At 35.1% G+C, this 19,660-nt stretch overlaps 1 protein-coding gene, 1 long non-coding RNA gene and 1 other non-coding gene across 3 annotated transcripts in view; 1 reads left to right on the forward strand and 2 right to left on the reverse strand.

The window, feature by feature from the left end:
• Nucleotides 1-8,479, forward strand: part of LOC144302666 (acidic leucine-rich nuclear phosphoprotein 32-related protein-like) — a 54,105-nt gene extending 45,626 nt beyond the window's left edge. The window contains exon 7 of the mRNA XM_077880226.1: nucleotides 8,264-8,479. Coding sequence (XP_077736352.1) covers nucleotides 8,264-8,288 — 25 coding nt within the window. The 3' untranslated portion in view covers nucleotides 8,289-8,479. The remainder of the gene's footprint in view (nucleotides 1-8,263) is intronic.
• The window catches only part of LOC144302667 (uncharacterized), an 86,374-nt gene that overhangs the window by 41,087 nt on the left and 25,627 nt on the right, over nucleotides 1-19,660 (reverse strand). The gene's annotated exons all lie outside the window — the stretch shown is intronic.
• Nucleotides 12,896-13,000, reverse strand: LOC144302788 (U6 spliceosomal RNA). Its single transcript, XR_013369845.1, has one exon. It is a non-coding gene; the product is annotated as a U6 spliceosomal RNA (small nuclear RNA).

The raw sequence follows: 19,660 nt of genomic DNA on the forward strand, positions 1-19,660 counted from the left end.
AAGGTACCCATTTACCCTCTCTTGGGGGAGTCATGGCTTTGGAAGCCATTTCCCAAGACCTCCTTATTTGCTACAAATAAAGTGCTCTTTAAGCCACAACCACCTGGTGCAGTTTCTGTGACTCACCAGGAAGCAACCTCACATTGGTTCAGTTACACCGACACAATATTGAGCTTTGTATTCAGTTGTTTTGAAATATATAAAAAAGGAAAAATGTCATTTCAAAATTTTTACATTTCAGAGGCTTTACCCTTTACTAATACTTACTAGGTAGGAAGTCAATGATTAGGAGAAATAGAAGAATACACCAGGGAAAATGTACTAAAAATTTTTTTCCAAAGGGAAATTATACTTAAAATTTGCAGTATTAGTAGTGCTTTTTATTAGTATAGCTCTTTGTTGACATTATTCTATAAAATTTCTTATGGGTGGTTCTTTAATTACTTCTGTGCAATTGTTATTTCTCTGTATACCCAGCTTACATTTCACCCAGAAATATTTTGAGTAGACTTGACTAATGTTTAGTTTCAGTCAAACTTATTCCAGAGTGTCTTATCCATCCCTCTTTAGGATACAATTTGTCATCAAGTCATCTTTTCAATAAACTTTTCTACAAAAATTATATCTTTTGCTTTGCAAGTGTTGACCACATATAACTCCTCTGGAAAGCAAGTGGCAATAAAATGTGGGAATTAATTTGAAACAGGAGCAATATCAGAAATCATAGCTCTCAATGTCATCTGTTAACATCCAAAAAGACCCTCAGAAGAACCAATTGCTCAAGTAAAGTTTAGTTTATCAGTGGTATAAAAAAATAACAGTCCCCTACAGTGGGAAGGCTACAGTTGATATCTACTTCTTATTTTCAATCAAGAATGAAGAGTATTAGCATGAAGTTAAATATCAGAAGAAACAGCTGAAGGGTTGAAAGTCATTGTCTTTGAAGACATTGTGAAGGGCATGGCCTGGCAGTTGTACAGATTCTCATCAAAGCCCTTATGGACTCTTCCTCTTCTCCTTCCCTCTTCTCACTTCTTCTTCCCCACCCCCTTTTTATTCTCTTACAAAATACTGGTTATCTTTTATCTTTTTTTTTTTGAGGAGTCTCAGGTCAGCAACATCTACAGAACAAGGTCCAAATATGGAAAGATACAGACAAATATTAAATGAACCCTGTAATGTTGGATTATACTTGGACATATTAGTGTAAGCTCATTTTTAAAAATCACATATGGAAACAGGTATAGATGCAAGTATATGTGTATGTGTGTATGTTTGAAGGTATCTTTCCTACCTCTGCCCTCTGAGAGGCTCAGAAGTAATAATACCTCAGTAGCAATGAGAACATCTAGTACTTAGATCTTTGTTTCTAAATAATATTCTTAATTCTTAGTAAATTAGAAAAAAAAAAAAAAAACATTCAGCACTCCTTGGAGAAATGGCTGATTCCGGGGCTTAAACAGAAAAAGTACAAGACAAGCCTAGAATATCTTGTTATAATAAAATGGCTGAAGGAAACTGAAAAGGGCACAGCAGCTAGCCTGAAGGGGCTCCAATTAGCCAAAAGTTAAATAATTTTAGCATCAAAATCAATAAGGTGAGTAATAATTGCAACTTACTGAGTGAAAAAGGAATTCATAATTCCATATATATATAAAAATGAGTGTTTTTTTAAAGTGGAGAAGGAAAGCCATACCTCAACTGTATGGTCAACTAATCTTTGACAAAGCAGAAAAGGATATCCAATGTAAAAAAGATAGTATATTAATCAAATGGTGTTGAGAAAATTGGACAGCCACGTGCAGAAGAATGAAACTGGACCATTCTCTTATATCATACACTAAGATAAACTCAAAATGATTGAAAGATCTAAATGTGATTCAAGAATTCATCAAAATTCTAGAGGAGAACATAGGCAGCAACCTTTTTGAACTCAGCCACAGCAATTTCTTACAAGACACAGCTATAAATGCAAGGGAAACAAAAGCAATAATGAACTATTGGGACTTCATCAGGATAAAACTTCTGCACAGCAAAGCGAACAGTGGGCAAAACTAAAAGGCAATCTACATAATGGGAGAAGATATTTGTAAGTGACATATCAGATAAAAGGCTAGTATCCAAGATCTATAAAGAACTTGTCAAACTCAACACCCAAAAATAAACTTTCAGTCAAGAAATGGGCAGAAGACATGAAAGGACATTTCTCCAAAGAACACATGGCCAGCAGGCATGTGAATAAATGCTCCATATCACTTGTCATCAGGGAAATATAAATCAAAACCAAAATTAGATACCACTTTACACCAGTGAGAATGGCTAAAATTAACTAGACAGAAAACAACAAATGTCGGGGAGAATGTGGAGAAAGGGGAACCCTCTTGCATTGTTGGCGGGAATGCAAGCTGATGTAGCCACTCTAGAAAACAGTGTGGAGGTTCCTCAAGAAGTTAAAAATAGAGCTACCCTATGACCCAGCAATTGCACTACTGGATATTTACCCCAAAGATACAGATGGAGTGAAACAATGGGACACCTGCACCCCAATGTTCCTAGCAGCAACGTCCACAATAGCCAAACTGTGGAAGGCGCCATGATGTCCTTCGACAGATGAATGGATAAAGAAGATGGGGTCTATATATACAATGGAATATTAGCCATCAGAAAGGATGAATACCTACTCTTTACATTATTGTGGATGAAACTGGAGAGTACTGCGCTGAGTGAAATAAGTTAATCGGAGAAAAACAATTATCATATGGTCTCACTCATATGTGGACTATAAGAAATAGTGAAAGAGACCATAAGGGAAGAGGGGGAAACTGAGTGGGGAAAAATTAGAAAGGAAGACAAATCCTAACTCTGGGAAACAAAGGGCTGCAGGACAGGAGATGGATGAGGGGATGGGGTAAGTAGGTGATGGGCATTAAGGAAGGCATGTGATGAAATGAGCGCTGAGTGTTATACTATTTGTTAGCAAAGTGAATTTAAATAAAAATGAATGAGTGAATGAATGAATGAGTAAATAAATATAAAATATAAGGCCTAATAAAAATAAAATAATTGGTATTTAGCAATTATCATAATAACTGATTCAGGAATGAATCATCAATGGATGATAAGCCAAGTGGATGAGTTTGTTGAATAACAGGAGATATATATGTATATATACCTACACACACACACACACACACACACACACATACTTATTGACAAACTTTAGAGTGGATAAACTGAGTAGATATAACTCTACCAAAACATTAGAGGTTATCATGAGTAATGGGGCAAAACAACATTACATATGCCTCATTCAGAGTACACAGAACCATTTCTGTGGATTTCCCACCAAAAGTCACTTCCTGGATCTGATCATGAGAAAACATCAGGCAAACTAATGTTGAAGAATTCTAGCAAATGAGTAGCCTGTACTCTTCAAAAATATCAAAGTCACAAAAGACAAGAAAACACTAAGGAAAACTACCAGACTGGAGGTGTCTATTGAACTATTATTGGTATACACAGACCACAATCTTGGATTGAATCTTGAAGCAGAAGAAAAATGTTTTATATAAAAGCATTATTAGAAGTTTCTAGCCAGGTAAAATAGACTTTTCAGATAGAAAGTAAAAAGTCAAAACTACTTCTATTTGCAGATGAAATAATCTTTCATGTAGAAAATACTCTACGTGAGAGTAGTAGTAATGAATGAATTCAGCAAGGTTATAGTTCACAAGACCAACCTACAGAAGTCAATTGCATTTCTATGCACTAGCTTTGAACAATCTGAAAATGAACTTAAAAACAATTTCATTTATAATAGCATCAAAAAGAATAATACTTAATAATAAAAGTAACAAAAGAAGTACAAGACCTACACACTGAAAATTATAAAATGTTGTTGAAAGGAATTGAAAAGCACTTAAATAAACGGAAAGGCATCTCTGTTGATGAATGGAAAGACTTCATGTTAAGATGGCAAAACTTTCCAAATTGATCCACAGGTTCAATGTAATCAAAATCCCATTGGAAGATTTTTTTTTTTAATTGACAAAGTGATCTTAAAAAACATATGGAAATACAACAGACTCAGAGTAGCCAACACAATCTTGAAAAAGAAGAATTAAGTTGGGGGATGAATGTTTGCCAATTTCATACACACTACAAAATTGCAGTAATTAAGAATGTGTGGTACTGACATAAAGAGAGACATAAAGATCAATGGAATAGAATTTAGAATCCAGAAATAAACCCAAACATTTATAGGCAATTGATTTTCAACAGGATGTCAAGCAATTTAATGGGGAAAAAATCATCTTTTGACATATAGTGCTTGGACAACCAGATATTGACAAGCAAAAGAATACAGTTGGACTTCTACCTCACATGTTAAAAGTTAACCCAAAAATCCAAACCTAAATGTAAGAACTAAACTTTAATACTCTTTGAAAGTGCAAATATGACTTTGAATTGGGTAATGTTTTCCTAGATATGATACTTAAAGCACAAGTCACTAAGAACATAAAATAGATAAACTGGAACTTCATCAAAATTTTAAATGGTGTGCTTCAAAGGACACCAGTGATACATAAAGAACTCCTGAATATACAAATAACTTACAGCTCAAAGACAAAACAATTTAAAAATGGGGAAAATGATCTGAATAGGCAATGCTACAAAGATAAATAAATTGCCAATTAGAACATGAACTGTTCTTAATGCTCATTATCTTTAGTCATTAGGGAAATGCAAATAAACCACAATGAAATAATATTTCACATGCTCTAAGAAAACTACAATTAAAAAGATAGGCAATAGTAAATGTTGATGAACATGTGGAACAATTAGAAGCTCATACATTGCTCAATGGAAAGGTAAATAGTACAGCTACTTTAGAAAACAGATTGTCAGTTTCTCAAAATGTTAAAGATGGAGTGACCAGATGACCCAGAAATCCCAATTCTAGGTATCTACTCCCCAAAATGAATACTTATGCCCACATAAAACTTGTACATACATGTTCACAGCAGCATCATTCATAGTAGCTGAAAAGCAAAACAACCCAAACGTTTATCAACTGAAGAATGGATAAAATGCAGTACATCTATAAAATGGAATATTATTTGGCCATAAAAAGGAATTATGTATGGATAGGTGCTATAACATGGATAAACTCAGAAACTTTTTGCTTAATTAAAAGAAACCAGTCACCAAAAGCCACACATTTTGTTATAAGCTTGTTTTGATTAAATATTTAAAATACAGAATTGTTGCATGTTGTATATTTAAAGAAACAGTAAAAAAGGAAATTGTCATTATTCAGGCTACACCTAAGAACAATAAAGTCTATTGAATCCCCAGGAAAACAAAGTTTTAAAAATAAATAAGCAAATAAATTTGTTAAAACTCTGAAGATCTTTAACAATTTGTTGAAGTTGGGACAATAAATTACTAATATATCAACTATAGGAACCCAGATGTCCCAGAAATTATATTTTAAAGGATTTAGAAAGAATGCTTTATCAACTTAATACTACATTCTTTTTTAAATGAGACTTTAGCAACTTTGGGTATCATTTCACCCCTGGACCAATACCACGATAAATTATTCAGCAGTAGCACCTCCTGTCTATATGAAATGGCCAGAACTGGCAACTCTGTAGAGATAAAAAGTAGATCAGTGGTTGGCTTGGGCTAAGTGGTAGGAGGAGGAAAATGATTGATAATGGATACAAAGTTTCTTTGGGGGATAATGGAAGTGTTCGAAAATTAGAATGATGGAGCAGGCTCCCAGGCTGGACCTGTCCCCTCCTTGCAACGTGTGTTCAAAAGTGAACAATAAATCTTTTCAAAGATGAAAAAAAAAAAGAAAATTAGAATGATGATTGCACAACTCTGTAGAAATAACTAAATTGTCTACTTTCCTCCCTGCCTCTCCCCCCTCTTGAATTGTACACTTTTAACAGGCAAATTTTATGGTGTATTGTATCTCTACAAAGCTATTAATAAATAATATACACATAGAGATACTAATAAGGCAAATGTGATAGAATATGAACAATTAGGGAACCTGGATGGTAAGTACATGGAATTTCTAAATTTTGTAGCTTTTCTGTAAATTAAATTTGTTCCAAAATAAAAAATAAAAGTAAGCTTTATGGTGTCCCCTGACTTTTTAAATTAAAGGCATGTATCATGGTGATAACATTTAAAGGTCATGAAACAGATATGGGTTTAGAATGAAGTAAGAGATGACATGGTCTAGTCAGGATGGCCCCAGAATTCCAAGAGGTACCATTCAATAATATAATGGCCAGACATTTCCCACTAATCTGTCTCTTTAAATTCAATATACGGGACTATATGGCAAAGCTCTAGAGTTGGCCAGTTTTCAGCTCTGCTGTGTAGGTAACTTAGTTGTGCAGAGTTCTAAGATCACCTGCAAGGACTCAACCCTTGTACAATGCCCTCCTCCTTAGTGTGAGTGTGAACAGTGAATATGACAGGACAGTCCCTCCCTGACTAGATTATGTCATAAGGTATAGTTGACTTTAAGAAAGATAGACCTGGGATCCCTGGGTGGCGCAGCGGTTTGGCGCCTGCCTTTGGCCCAGGGCGCGATCCTGAAGACCCGGGATCGAATCCCACGTCGGGCTCCCTGCATGGAGCCTGCTTCTCCCTCTGCCTGTGTCTCTGCCTCTCTCTCTCTCTCTCTGTGACTATCATAAATAAATAAAAATAAAAAAAAAAAGTTTAAAAAAAAAAAAAAAAAAAAGAAAGATAGACCTGACCGAAACACCTTTTAAATCTGTCTCTAGCGTCAAAGACAAAGGAGACAGAGATTTGACAGGAGATATTCACGTTGCCTGCTTTAAAGATATAGGGAGCCACATGGCAAAAAATGTAGGGGGCCTCTGGGAGCTGAGAGTAACCCCCAACTGACCTCCAGCAAGGAGACTGGAATCTCAGTTCTATAGTCTCAAGGAATGAGAGTCTACCAACAGCCTGAATGAGGTTGGAAGTCGATTCTTCTTCAGAGGCTCTAGATGGGAAAGCAGCCCAGTGGACACCTTGATTTTGGCACCGTGAGATCCTGAGCAGAGAACCAAGTCATGCCATGCCAGGACTTCTGCCCTAGAGAACTGTGAGCTAATAAGTAGGTGTTACCTTGAGCTGCTAAGTTTGTGATGATATGCTACAAAGCAAAAGAAAATGAATAACACAGAGTATCTATTTCCTCATATATAAAATGAGAATAGAGCGCCTGAGTGGCTCCGTCAAATGTCTACCTTAGGCTCAGGTCATGATCCCAGGGTCCTGGGTTTGAGCAGAGAACCTGCTTCTCCTTCTCTCTCTGCCCCTCTCCCCCGCTAATGTGCTCTTGCTCTCTCTCTCTCTCAAGTAAATATATAAAATCTTAAAAAATAAAATGAGAATAATAGCACTATCTGCCTCATAACAAGGTGAATCCTTACCAGATAAAATAATCATATAAAATATTTAGCAGTCTTTCATATAGTACATGCTTAGTTTAGATGAGTTCTCATCATTTTTTTTTACTATTGTTATTGAGATCGGGTAAAGCAAAATCTCAAAAAAAAAAAATCAGAATCTCCTCCAGTAAACCCACAATAAACTTAATTTATTCATTAATATGCCAACCAAGACATTTTGGCACACCCAGGACATGAGTAATATTCCTAATATCACTCGGAATTAAGGGTTTGGCTTTTAGTCAAGATCTGATTTATCCCAATGGTAACATATCTTAGTGAAAGATAACTTTCTTGGTCCTTTAGAGTATTCATCACAAGGCTACCTGTCAAGTTTTGACGATGGGTGGAAAATGATGGAGACAGCAGGGAACATTCTTATAAATGTTCCCCGAATATGGCATTTAAAATTTTATATGTTAACTGTAAAACTGAAATACTCCTGCCAACGTACAGAGCCAAGACGGTGTTCATGAAACAAACAAGCCAAACCACCTGAATCAAGTCACACTTGCAAGATGGACTGAATAGTTTTGTGTCACCTAATCCCAGCTATGGGCTAATAGTCAGCATGGCTGACACCCAGACTCTAAAATCAACTGATGTAATGTAATGTGCACCTGTGCATATGGGACGTGAAACAGCACTTGTTCCCAGGTGGTATTTATCTAAAGATGAATAAGTGAAGCAGAAAAATTGCTAACATAGATAGCATTAAGCTAGCTCTGCCATTAAGAAATTAACACTTCATAATTTTCGTTTGTGTTTCGTAGTATCACCAAGATTGCCATGGATTAATTCTCCTTACCGCCGAGGAAAGGCTACATTCACTCCTGGATCAAATGTAAAACTGTACCAGTATTTTAAGATCTCTAGAATTAAAAGAAATCGCACCGTTGAATGATCAGAGCAATAGAGAACGTCAAGTAGATCCATGGATCTGCAATTAACTTCAAAACATGAACATGATAGAGAAATGAAATTGGTATATACCTTCCCAGCAAAGTGAAAATGTCACTAAGCTATAAGACTGTTTCTGAAATCAAGACATAATTTTGAGAAAATCATTAATCAACAGTCATTAAATACCTGACGCTGATAAACAACTTTTGATAGCTGACATTTCTAGCTAAGAAAATTACGTTTAAAATTTATTTAAACTCTCATTCAACTCTCCCTACCTTAGACAGAAATCTATTCTAACTGAAATCACTTCATACTGCCTTTTAAATTTTGAATCCTAGCAACATTCTTACTTTAATCATTCTGGAAACATTACTAATGTTTGGAAGGAAGGTTTATCCATGATTTTTTGCAAAACACCTTAGCTTATCATTAAAAAGTATGCTGACGTACAGGGTTGTATTATATACATTTATTTTGTATCTTGATTATTTATTAGCACATCACATTCAAAATACATTGCTAGTTGAACAGAGTAGCATAACAATAAATCAGATGCAGACTCAATCCTGATATCTGAATAATGATGAAGGGCACATCTTCATATATGGGGCTGTGTGTGGTGGGGGGGACAGGTAGCTTTCCACATTAAAGCACCCAGAATTAGTTGAGAACTATTTTAATATATTTAGTTAAGACTTAGTAAGCTTGTTAGGCATAAATAGATCATTGAGAGTATAATTCCAAATATAGAAAAACAAATAGAGGGGCCCCTGGGGGGCTCAGTCGGTTAAGTGTCTGCCTTCAGCTCAGGTCATGATCCCCAGGTCCCTGGATGGAGCCCCACATCGGGCTGCCAGCTCAGCAGGGAACCTACTTCTTCCTCTCCCCTGCTTGTGCTCTCTCTCTCTCTCTCTTGCTATCTCTCTCTCTCTCAAATAAAAAAAAAAAACTTAAAAGAAAAAGAAATACAAATTTGATCAGCATATTTCTTGTTATTAAATATTCTTTTAAATGACATTACTATAACATAAAGTCAAAAGGTTTGGTCTGTTTTTCAAAAGAAAATTAGTCTCTTTACTTCATAGCAGCAGCTCTAAACCAGATATGCTTCAGATAATTAATCACTGTAATCCCCTTTGGGTGTGTGTGCAGGCTTCTTGCAAGAGGGTCCGTAGCTTTACTTCAATACTAAATGGTACTGAGTTCTTGAAATTAGAAGAACCATGGATTATTTCATCGTTATCAGAAATTTTTTTAAAAGATTTTATTTATTTATTCATGAGAGACAGAGAGAGAGAGAGAGAGAGGCAGAGACACAGGCAGAGGGAGAAGCAGGCTCCTTGCAGGGAGCCCGATGTGGGACTCAATCCTGGGTCTCCAGAATCACCCCCTGGGCTAAAGGTGGCCTAAACCGCTGGGCCATTGGGGCTGTCCTTGTTATCAGAGATTTAAATACATACTGAAAAGAAGCCCCTCAAAACGTTAAAATCATTTTACCTGAGTAGCAAAAAAATAATTTTAATTTGAAAAATACTAAAAAATATATATATATATAAAGAAAAAAGAAAGCACCTATCAATCTACCACAGTGTGTATATACATTGATGTGTCTTCTCTCCTCCCACATCTCACACTGGAGTTATGTCATAGCAACAATTTGAAACATGACTTTATAGATGTAATCCTAAGTTTATGAAGACACATTTATGAATATTTACACATATATTCACGTATGTAGTTTTTATAAAAAGTCCTGATATATATGTACAAAACTTATTTTTATTTTTTTTTTCTTACAGATACACAGTGGACATATTTTCAGCTCTGTACACATATATCTACATCATTCTTTTTATTGTACTGCATTATACCGTTCACCTCCCAACATGCTACGTAATTTACTCATTTATTATGCTTATTGTCTATTTTCTTCCATAGAGAAGTTTCATTGGATAAAGAGTTTTTTGTCTACTGCCATATCCAAGCAGTTAGGTTACTCCTACCACATTCAGGTTCTTAACAAATACTTGTTGAATGAATCAAGTTTTAAATAATGTAAACCCATAACTTGTTTTCCTATACTCTTATTAATGAACTTCTTTTGATTGTGTTCTTTGCTATTAAGAGAAATATTTCAAGGCTGTCTCTAGGGATGTATCTTCCCTTACTAAAGCAGTTATTTCTTAAACACCTAGGAGGTTATTGCTAGGTTATAGATTATGTGCTTTTAAAAATAGTATCGTCGAACCATCCTCCAAAAATGTTATATGAAATTAAATTCTTAATACAAGATATGAGTTGGCCATTTACTTTTATTCTTTGTAACTTTTTGCATTTCCAATTTCCTATAACCAACATTAATTATCTTAATCAGGAGAAGCCATGATTAAAAAGAAAATTAGTTTTTATTTTCTCTACAGTCCTAGAAACATAATTTAATGGCTGAAAATTTGAACATAACAGATATCATTTGGACTAAAGTACTTTTTTTCACTTGTTTAAATTATTCCAGTAATTTTAAAAAATTGTTATTTCAATGTCTATCAATGATTTACTACCAAATAGAAGCCTTACAACATGCTTACTGGAGCAGAGAAATTAGAAAGACTTAACTAATTTTCCAAAGTTGATGTTGCCTTATAATTTGCCCAGAGTAGCATGAAGAGAAATGCTTTTAATAATAAATGATTTTTGATTAATGATGAGTTATTAATAAATAAACATATTTGCCTCCCCATTAGCCCTTTTACTTTAAAGTCCAGAGAGGAAAAAAACATATTAAAGTTTTCAGAGTATACAAAATACATATTCGTTTCTGGGTTTGGAATGTTTCTAAGCATCCAGTAGACTAAAAAAGGAGTTATTCAGCTTTAAACTTGACCTTATTGCTCAATAAGTGTGACCATGACTTTGGTAAAGGGTTGTCCTTCTACAAAAATTATACTATTAACCTGGATTCGTGATACTAGAGCTTCTTACTCAGATCTTCTGACAGATTGAACTGAACCAGTCGCATATGCCTGAATCTCATCTAAATAGAAATAGACACAGGGAGAGGTTTGTGTCAGGGACGTAGATTCCCTTTGTGAAGGGAAAACAAATGGTAACTGTAATGGGACTGGACTCTCCATCATCACCTCTGTCTTCTGACTAATTTGATCCAAGGACAACATTCACTGTCTCTTAAACAGTTCAGAAGCTAATGAAATTTCATAAGCACCGGACTTCTGATTTATATAATAGCAAGTTGTAAGTAATCAAATAGAAAATCTGTAATGAATAGAAAAAAAAAACCCTTTAATCAACATTAAAGAATACTTCTAAATGCCATGTGTGCAGTGGCATGATTTTAGACTTCTGCAGAGTAAGCAAGCCCTGCTCTCAAGGAATCTTCATTTCACCTAGCAGCCAAGGAGATTCAGAGAAAGAGGTAAGCAAGGAAACATGGCAATTTGAGTCAGCATTCACTCTAGAGGTGAACTTTATGATGCTTCATTTCAGTGTTACTGTAAGAAATGATAAACAGCTATTACTCATTAGAAGAGTGAACACAATAAGATCATGAAAGAACTGGAAAATCTCAAGTGGGTTTCCCAATTAAATTCCAAGACCTAACTAACTTTTCCCTCAAATTAACATATTTATGTTTACTCTGATTCTTTTATTCATTTTTTCATCGTTTCTCTAGTCATGAAGAAAAAGTTCTCTTTCCAACTTTTTTTAAAGAGGTTTTATTTATTTATTTGAGAAAGAGAGGGAGAGAGCACACGTGGATGTGCACATGAGCGGGAGTAGGGGCAGAGGAAGAGAGAAGCAGACTCTCCGCTGAGCAAGGAGCCCAACTCCAGGCTCGATCCCAGGACCCTGAGATCATGACCTGAACTGAAGGCAGATGCTTAACAGACTGAGCTATCCAGGTGCCCCTCTTTCCAAATATTTGCATGAGTAGGCCTCAAAAGGCCTGTTTCTTTTAAAAGGCTTTTGTGAAATTAAATTCTTTAATTTGCTATTATCAAAGTATTATTTTAATCCTAATAAGATCAGGGCACTAATCAAGCCCCTTATTGGTTAAAGACCATATTCTCCTTGTATTATTTAAAGGTGTCTTCCGAAGATCATAAAATCATTAAATTATTGTGAAATTTTTAGATGAATTTCTTTAAAGATGTGTCCTCCTATTTATCCAGGCTGTCTGTATGTTATTGTCCCATTGCTTACTTTAATATGTTTTTCCATGTAACTCCCATGTCTTATTCCTTCATTAGAAAGGTACTATCATATTGTCGAATTTGGTGGATAGTCAATCAAAGAGTCACTTCATAAGTTATCTCTACAGACACTGATTGAACTCCCTCTGGGTGCAAAGTAAAACAGTAGTTGCTGAGGTAAAGACAAAGGTAAATTAATCACAGACCTAATTCTCCTAAAGTTCACAATCAAGTGGCAGAGATGACGACACGACATAGAATTCAGTGCCCAAGTACAATGTTGAGAAGAAAATGGAGGAGGAGAAAGTGAAATTTTTACATGTCATCCTTGCACAGGGCCATGCCAATCTTCTCTGTGTTGGTCCAATTTAGTATACGTATTGCCAGAGCGAGCACAGAAGTGAAATTTTTAGATAATGAAACTTCCTAATTTACCATGAAGGCAGAATTTATATAATCACATGGATTCCACTGCAAAAAAACCAACAAACAAAAAACAATTCTGACTTTTCTTATTTAAACACTTACTACATCTCTCATTCATTTATTCCACATACTATTATTTATTGAGTGCCTCCTGTGTGCACAATACTGCATAAGGAAATGTTGAAATACAGATGTGATGTATTATCTAAAAATAAAATATTTAGAGACTTCTGGATTGCTATTTTTCAAAGAGATGTTTTTATAGGTTGGCCCAGAATTTTCTAGAGGATCTAAGCTGACTTTCATAGAAACTACCTGTATATTTTACTTAACACTTTTTATATCATCTTTATATCATTTATATCATTTAATATTAAGATAAAATGATATAAAAAGTTATATATAAAAAGATATAAAAAGTTATATCATTTTTATCTTAATATTAAAATCTTAAAGTTTATGGTTTTGGGCTTTCATTTCAAAAGGTCTTTGTATTAATGGGAGAAGCTGGGATTTCTGGCAACAAACAATAGCACAAAGAATCTTCATACACCTGTGAATCTCAGCATTTATCTGATAGATAGTGTTAGAAATGATAATATGCAATGCAGAGTTCTAATTTTTCCAGCTGGCAACAGATATCAAGTCATAAGTCCAGTTATTCTTTACAGTTCACCAAATATTCTTGGGTCTTGAAGATGATAACCAAAGAGTGGTAAGTGTACATTGTTCATGCTACTTTAATGACACATATTTCACAAATTTCACACGGCAGGGTACTTAGTCTCTTTTAGTGGCAGCAAAATATATTCAATTATGAAAATGCCCACCTAAAAATGCATATGCCAGTTATGCTCACTTTAGTAATGGCCATGAGTTAATAATGAGTTTGTGTCAAATGAATTAAAACACAATAGAAGATTATTTCTCAGTAAAAAGAGAAGTGCTGCCCATAGAAAAACGCTATGGGAAAAATATTCAAGATTATACTCAAATGTTGATGCGTGAGGAATAAATACAGAGTGTACAAAAGTGCAGGGACTCTGAGTCCCATGTGTCCATTTTCAGGAATCTACTGTAGGATGTGCTTGGTAAAATATAGTGGTAAGACTAGAAAGCAGTAGACTGGTGCCTAAACTAGAGCACTCAAAACAAGACAGCCACAGAGTGGAGACCCACCAGGACAACCATGCCGTAGTCTAGAAAGCAAACAGTACAGACTGAAACAGGCAGACAGATAAAAAAATCTACAAATGATCAGATTTATTTGAACATTTGAAAAGATAGTAATGAGTATTTGAGTGATCCAACAGAGGTATGTTAATAAAGGTATATTCAAAATAAAATGAAACAAGGTAGGAGCAAAGCAAAGAACTCTAAGGAAGAGACTGAAAAAGGTATAATATGATAATGCCATACTACCTCATTTATTAATAAACAACAGCTACATAGTAAATAGTGACCAATGATTTAAGCAAATGTTTTGCAAAAATATTGGGAAGATAGAGGAAAGGAAGAGCAGTGAGCATAAAAGAGAAATATACAATCAACAGGTAATATCTAAATATGATAAAAATTTATATATATATATGTATAATTTATATGTGAAAGAGGGGAAATATCAGACAAATCAGCTAAAGTTGTTGAAAGTGAGTATGTCTGGGTAAAGGGTCTAGAAAGGAAGAAAGGTAGAAAAGTGATATTTATTATGACTCTTTCACTCTTAAAACCTTTGTGTATGGTATTTGATAAAAATCTTTGAATTTTTTTTAGAGCATGAGTATCCTTGCAAACAGACACAGACAGGCGTAGACACATACACACACACACACACACACACACACACACAGTTGAGGGAGGAGGGGCAGAGGGAGGGGGAGAGAATCTTGAGCAGGCTCCAGATCCAACATGAAGTCTGCTGTGGAGCTTGATCTCACAACCCTGAGATCATGATTTGAGTCAAAACCAAGAATCAGATGTTTCCACCCAGGCACCCCAAAATCTTTGAACATTTTAAATTAATATTTGAATGTTTTAAATAGGCAAATAACAAAATGCATTCTAATTAATCTTAAGTAGAGAAAAAATTTGGTAAGGATACTGGGGAACTCGTGGTTTCATTAGATGGGTTAGTAAAACAGGGGAGAGGCTGTGTATCCACCAACATGCAGAGATTTGGCCCATTAAAGACATTCGTAAAGCCAAATACTATACATTCCAGCTACCACCCATTCCAGAAGAATGGATGTTACCTACTGAGGTTGCTTACTTTTGGATCAGTTTTACAGACTGTGAATGACAAAATCTGAATTCGTGCTTTTGGCCCCTGGCCAAAGCAATCTGGAGAAGTGAAGTTTCTGGATTCTCCTTTAGAGACCCAAAACTCAGAGTATGGGAAATTATCAAGATATAGAGAATTTATATAAAAGATACCAAACAGCTAAAAATGACAAGTGTTTGCTACACAAAGATAAATCAATTCCTTTCCTAGAGCATATGCTTCCCATCATTAATATCTAACCATTTAAATGCAAGCATCATTGGTAATTCCAAAAAAAATTAGAAAAAATTCTAAGATGTTATAATTCTAGATTGGAAACTTCTGGGAATTTACTGTGGCGAGCTAGATATATCAGAGCACAGTTTATACAGAGATGTGAGTAGAGATTCTAGGCCTGATTATAAGAAAGTAAGTGAGAACAAGCAGCTGCAAAACATTTGGTCATATGGATAGGTATAGAGGACAAAGTAAAAACTTCCACATCTTAGAGAAAAGGTACAAATTCTGTTACAAAAATGGCTTTCTAGTGTTACCTTTACCTCTTCTACATACTATGCACTGAAGATTTACTGTAGTTGGAATTTGAGCATTGTAAGTATGTGTTTTGGTGACTGTATGTGTTTTGCTAAGGAAAAAATGTGTTTTTCTTTAGCAAAAATTATCATAAATTTCTTCACTCATTAGCAGCAATTATGTCATAGTCAAGTATATCAAGAAGCGAAAATGTTGATTTGTCTCCAGGGTTGATTTGTCTCTATGTGCAACTGGAGACAAATGAAGACATAAAGAACAAAATAGATAATCATGTTATAATAATATAGAATAAGAATTGGAATTGTTGTTTGATGAAATAAGAATCCAGGTTTCATTGACTAAGCTGAGTCAACATAATGCCAGGAAATTAGACCAGCCCCAAGATCCAAAATTATATATGTAACTACTCCCAAGAATAGTATTACTTTAAAATTCTTCAGGCACATTAGCCTTTCAAGACGGAATCACAGAACGTAGACATCTCAAGAGACCATCCCACCAGTTATACTCTGCCTCCAGTAAAAGATTATAATAGTCACTGATTCCCAAAATATACATTATGGTGATAAATTTAGAATTGATGTAGGATATAACACCCTCATTTTACAGATGATAAAGCCAAAAATCTTAGAATTGGAAACTATATGCCCTCATTTCTATAAGTGAAAAGAAAAGTTCAGAAAGTAAAAGCAATATGAGGAAATTCACATATGAATGGAAGAAAACATTTTAGAACACAGATGTCTTGGTGCTGAGCATGAAGTCAGAATGTCTTTCAGACAGTAAACACATTCTTAAGTACTACATTGTACTGCCTCTTGACAAAGGATAAGTATGGTTATTGAATATCAAAAGTCCGATTTCAATTATAATAAAAGATATGTAAATTAAGATAAGAGGAAATGATGGTTCTCAGTTGGTAAAGTAGCTGTGAACACTGAATAGTGAATACCGAGCCATTGGTCCAAGGGGAAATGTAAGATTAGATTCCAGAAAGCTTTTGATCACAAGTTTTCTTCAACTGAGAAATTTATGACTTTAAGTATATGTAATATTTGTTTAATTATATGCAGTATTTCTGTATGATAAAACACTAGCTTAAAAGGGTTTACTATGATCCTCACCCTGGGAACATGCACATAAATTTCTTCGACAATGCTATCGACCATGCATTATTATTATTGTTGGTTTTTAATCAGTCATCATCTCATGAATCTCCATATTTAGCCTCCTTTCCATTCTTTTCATAACTTCCTCATAAGCTGCAGATGTTCTTTAGCACTTTCCAAGCAGCCTTACATAGAAGCAGTGAACTTTCTTTTCCTTTTTCTGGATAAACCATATTGTTTCATTAGCATTGAACTCACAGCCAATAACACTGTAACTCATCCCTGAATGAAATTAATCTAACCCAGGTAGTTTCTCCAGAAGGCACATCACCATTTCCTTCCATACACACACACACAAAAAAAAAACAAAAAATAAAATAAAAAATAAATAAAAATTTAAAAAGGAGATAGCATCTTAGCATAGTGCTTGGGGGCCATTTGAACAGCAAAATCACCAAAACAAGCCCCCAAATGCAAAAATTGTGGCACTAAATTGACCATGAAAAAGATACTTGAGTGTTGAAACAAGGACGCACTGTGTTGCCTTGCTTGACCTCAACTGGGAACAGTTTTTCACTACTCTGCACATGTCCACAAATGACCAGGAAAATGCTGTTTGACTTTGAGGTTATGAATAAAGTTTAATGAGTAAGCAAATTCACAAATGCAGAGTTCATGAATAATAAAGACCAACTGTATACTAGCCACAGATTTCGAAAGAATGACGACTAGTGTGGCAAGGATGGAGGACAGGGTGGACTCCACTGCTGGCGTGTGCCTTCTGAATTGGGACAGAATTTTCAGAGGCCAGCTTGGCAGTAAGACTCAAAAATTTTAAAATTGTTCTACGTGATGATTAATTTCATGTGTCAACCTAATTGGGCCACAGGATATCCCAATGTTTGGTTAAACATTCTTCTGGATGTGTCTATGAAGGCTTTTTGGGATGAGATTAGCAGTTAAATTGGTACACTGAGCAAAGCAGATTGTTCTTTCTAAGGGAGGCTGGGGGTGAAGGTGATGCTCATCCAATCAGCTGAAGCCTTGAATAGAACAGACAGGCTGACCCTCCCTCTGTAGGACAGAATTTCTCCTGTCTCACTGTCTTTAAAGTCAGGTATCAGCTTTTTCTTGTCTTTGGATTTGAACTGAAACACAGACTCTTCTTATGTTTTAAACCTACGGCCTTTTGACTGGAACTACATCATTGGCTCTTCTGGATCTCCAGCTTGCTGAATCACTCTACTGATCTAGAGACTTCTCAGTCTCCATAATCTTGTGGGCCAATTTTGTAGCATAGATTTATTTCTCTATCTATGTGCATCCTATTGGTTCCATTTCTGTGGAGAACTCTAATACACATGCTTTGTTATTGGAATTGTATTTCTAGGAATATATCTTGATAAATCAGTGATAGATAGGTAGACAAACAGATAGGTAGAAAGATATCTGTATCTTTTATATAATGAGAGGTTTATGGAAATACAGAAACAAATTGGAAGAGCCTAAACATCACAAACTATGCCATGACATAAAAAATTATGATACAGATAAACTTATTTATATAAAAAGAGAATTAAAAATATCAGGTTAAAAGTGGTTACTAGGCCAAAAAAATGATTACTAGGCACCATGACGGAATTATATTTTAAAAATATATATGAATATACATGCATAGAAAGAAGCCTTAACAGACGTGATTATCTTGAGTGGAAATATTTTGGATAATTCGATTTTTATTACTTACTATATACCTATATTATAAAATTTTTCTATAATGAACATGTAATATTGTGTTGTGTAAGAAAAAGGAAAGAAAGGAAGAAAGGAAGGAAGGAAGGAAGGAAGGAAGGAAGGAAGGAAGGAAGGAAGAAGGAAGAAGGAAGGAAGGAAGGAAGGAAGGCAGGAAGAAGGAAGGAAGGAAGGAAGGAAGGAAGGAAGGAAGGAAGGAAGGAAGGAAGGAAGGAAGGAAGGAAGGAAGGAAAAGACCCATGATAGAAACAAGACTTGGTGACATAAAAGAAAGAACTCTAGATTTGGTGTTTGGTGACTTGGTCCTAAACCCAACTCCTTACTAATTTGAGACAGTGGTTTAACTACCCTGGTTCTTACTGTCTTGGCTATAATATCCTGGAATGGAAATAAATGTTTTCTAAGGCCTCTGCCCACATGAAACTTGATCTTCCTTGAGCTCGTGTTTCTTTGGATTCTTTGCTGAAGGTTCTAAGTGTTAATACCCTCATGATCTCAACTCTGGAATCTAAGGGGGCACAGCATAAATGATTTGTTCACATGGGGTCCTAACCCTGACTTGGCTCAAACTTGGCTTGTGATACTAGGATAGAGGGACATAGATCAGATGTAAGACTGTAATTACCAGGTTGCTCTGTCGAAGTGTCCTAAAGATAGTATAAGGTAAACAAATAAACAAAACCCAACCCAAACCAACAAACCAACCAAACAAGCAAACAAAAACCCCATGGATACTGGTGTTTGAATTTCCATTCAAGCACTTAGTAGTTCTGAAGAGGATTTTCCTCCCCAGTAAAAAGGAGACTGTTCTATATACTTCAAAACTTTTTTGTAAGTTCTAAATTCATCAAGGTTTCTAAAGTGCATAGGATGAAATAGACACTAGAAAAAAAATAAATCTTTTTATTTAAAAGTAATCTTTTCCTTTTCTTCTTCCTTTCACAGATGACACAT

Source organism: Canis aureus, chromosome 31 (assembly GCF_053574225.1).
Source record: "Canis aureus isolate CA01 chromosome 31, VMU_Caureus_v.1.0, whole genome shotgun sequence".
NCBI lineage: Eukaryota > Metazoa > Chordata > Mammalia > Carnivora > Canidae > Canis > Canis aureus.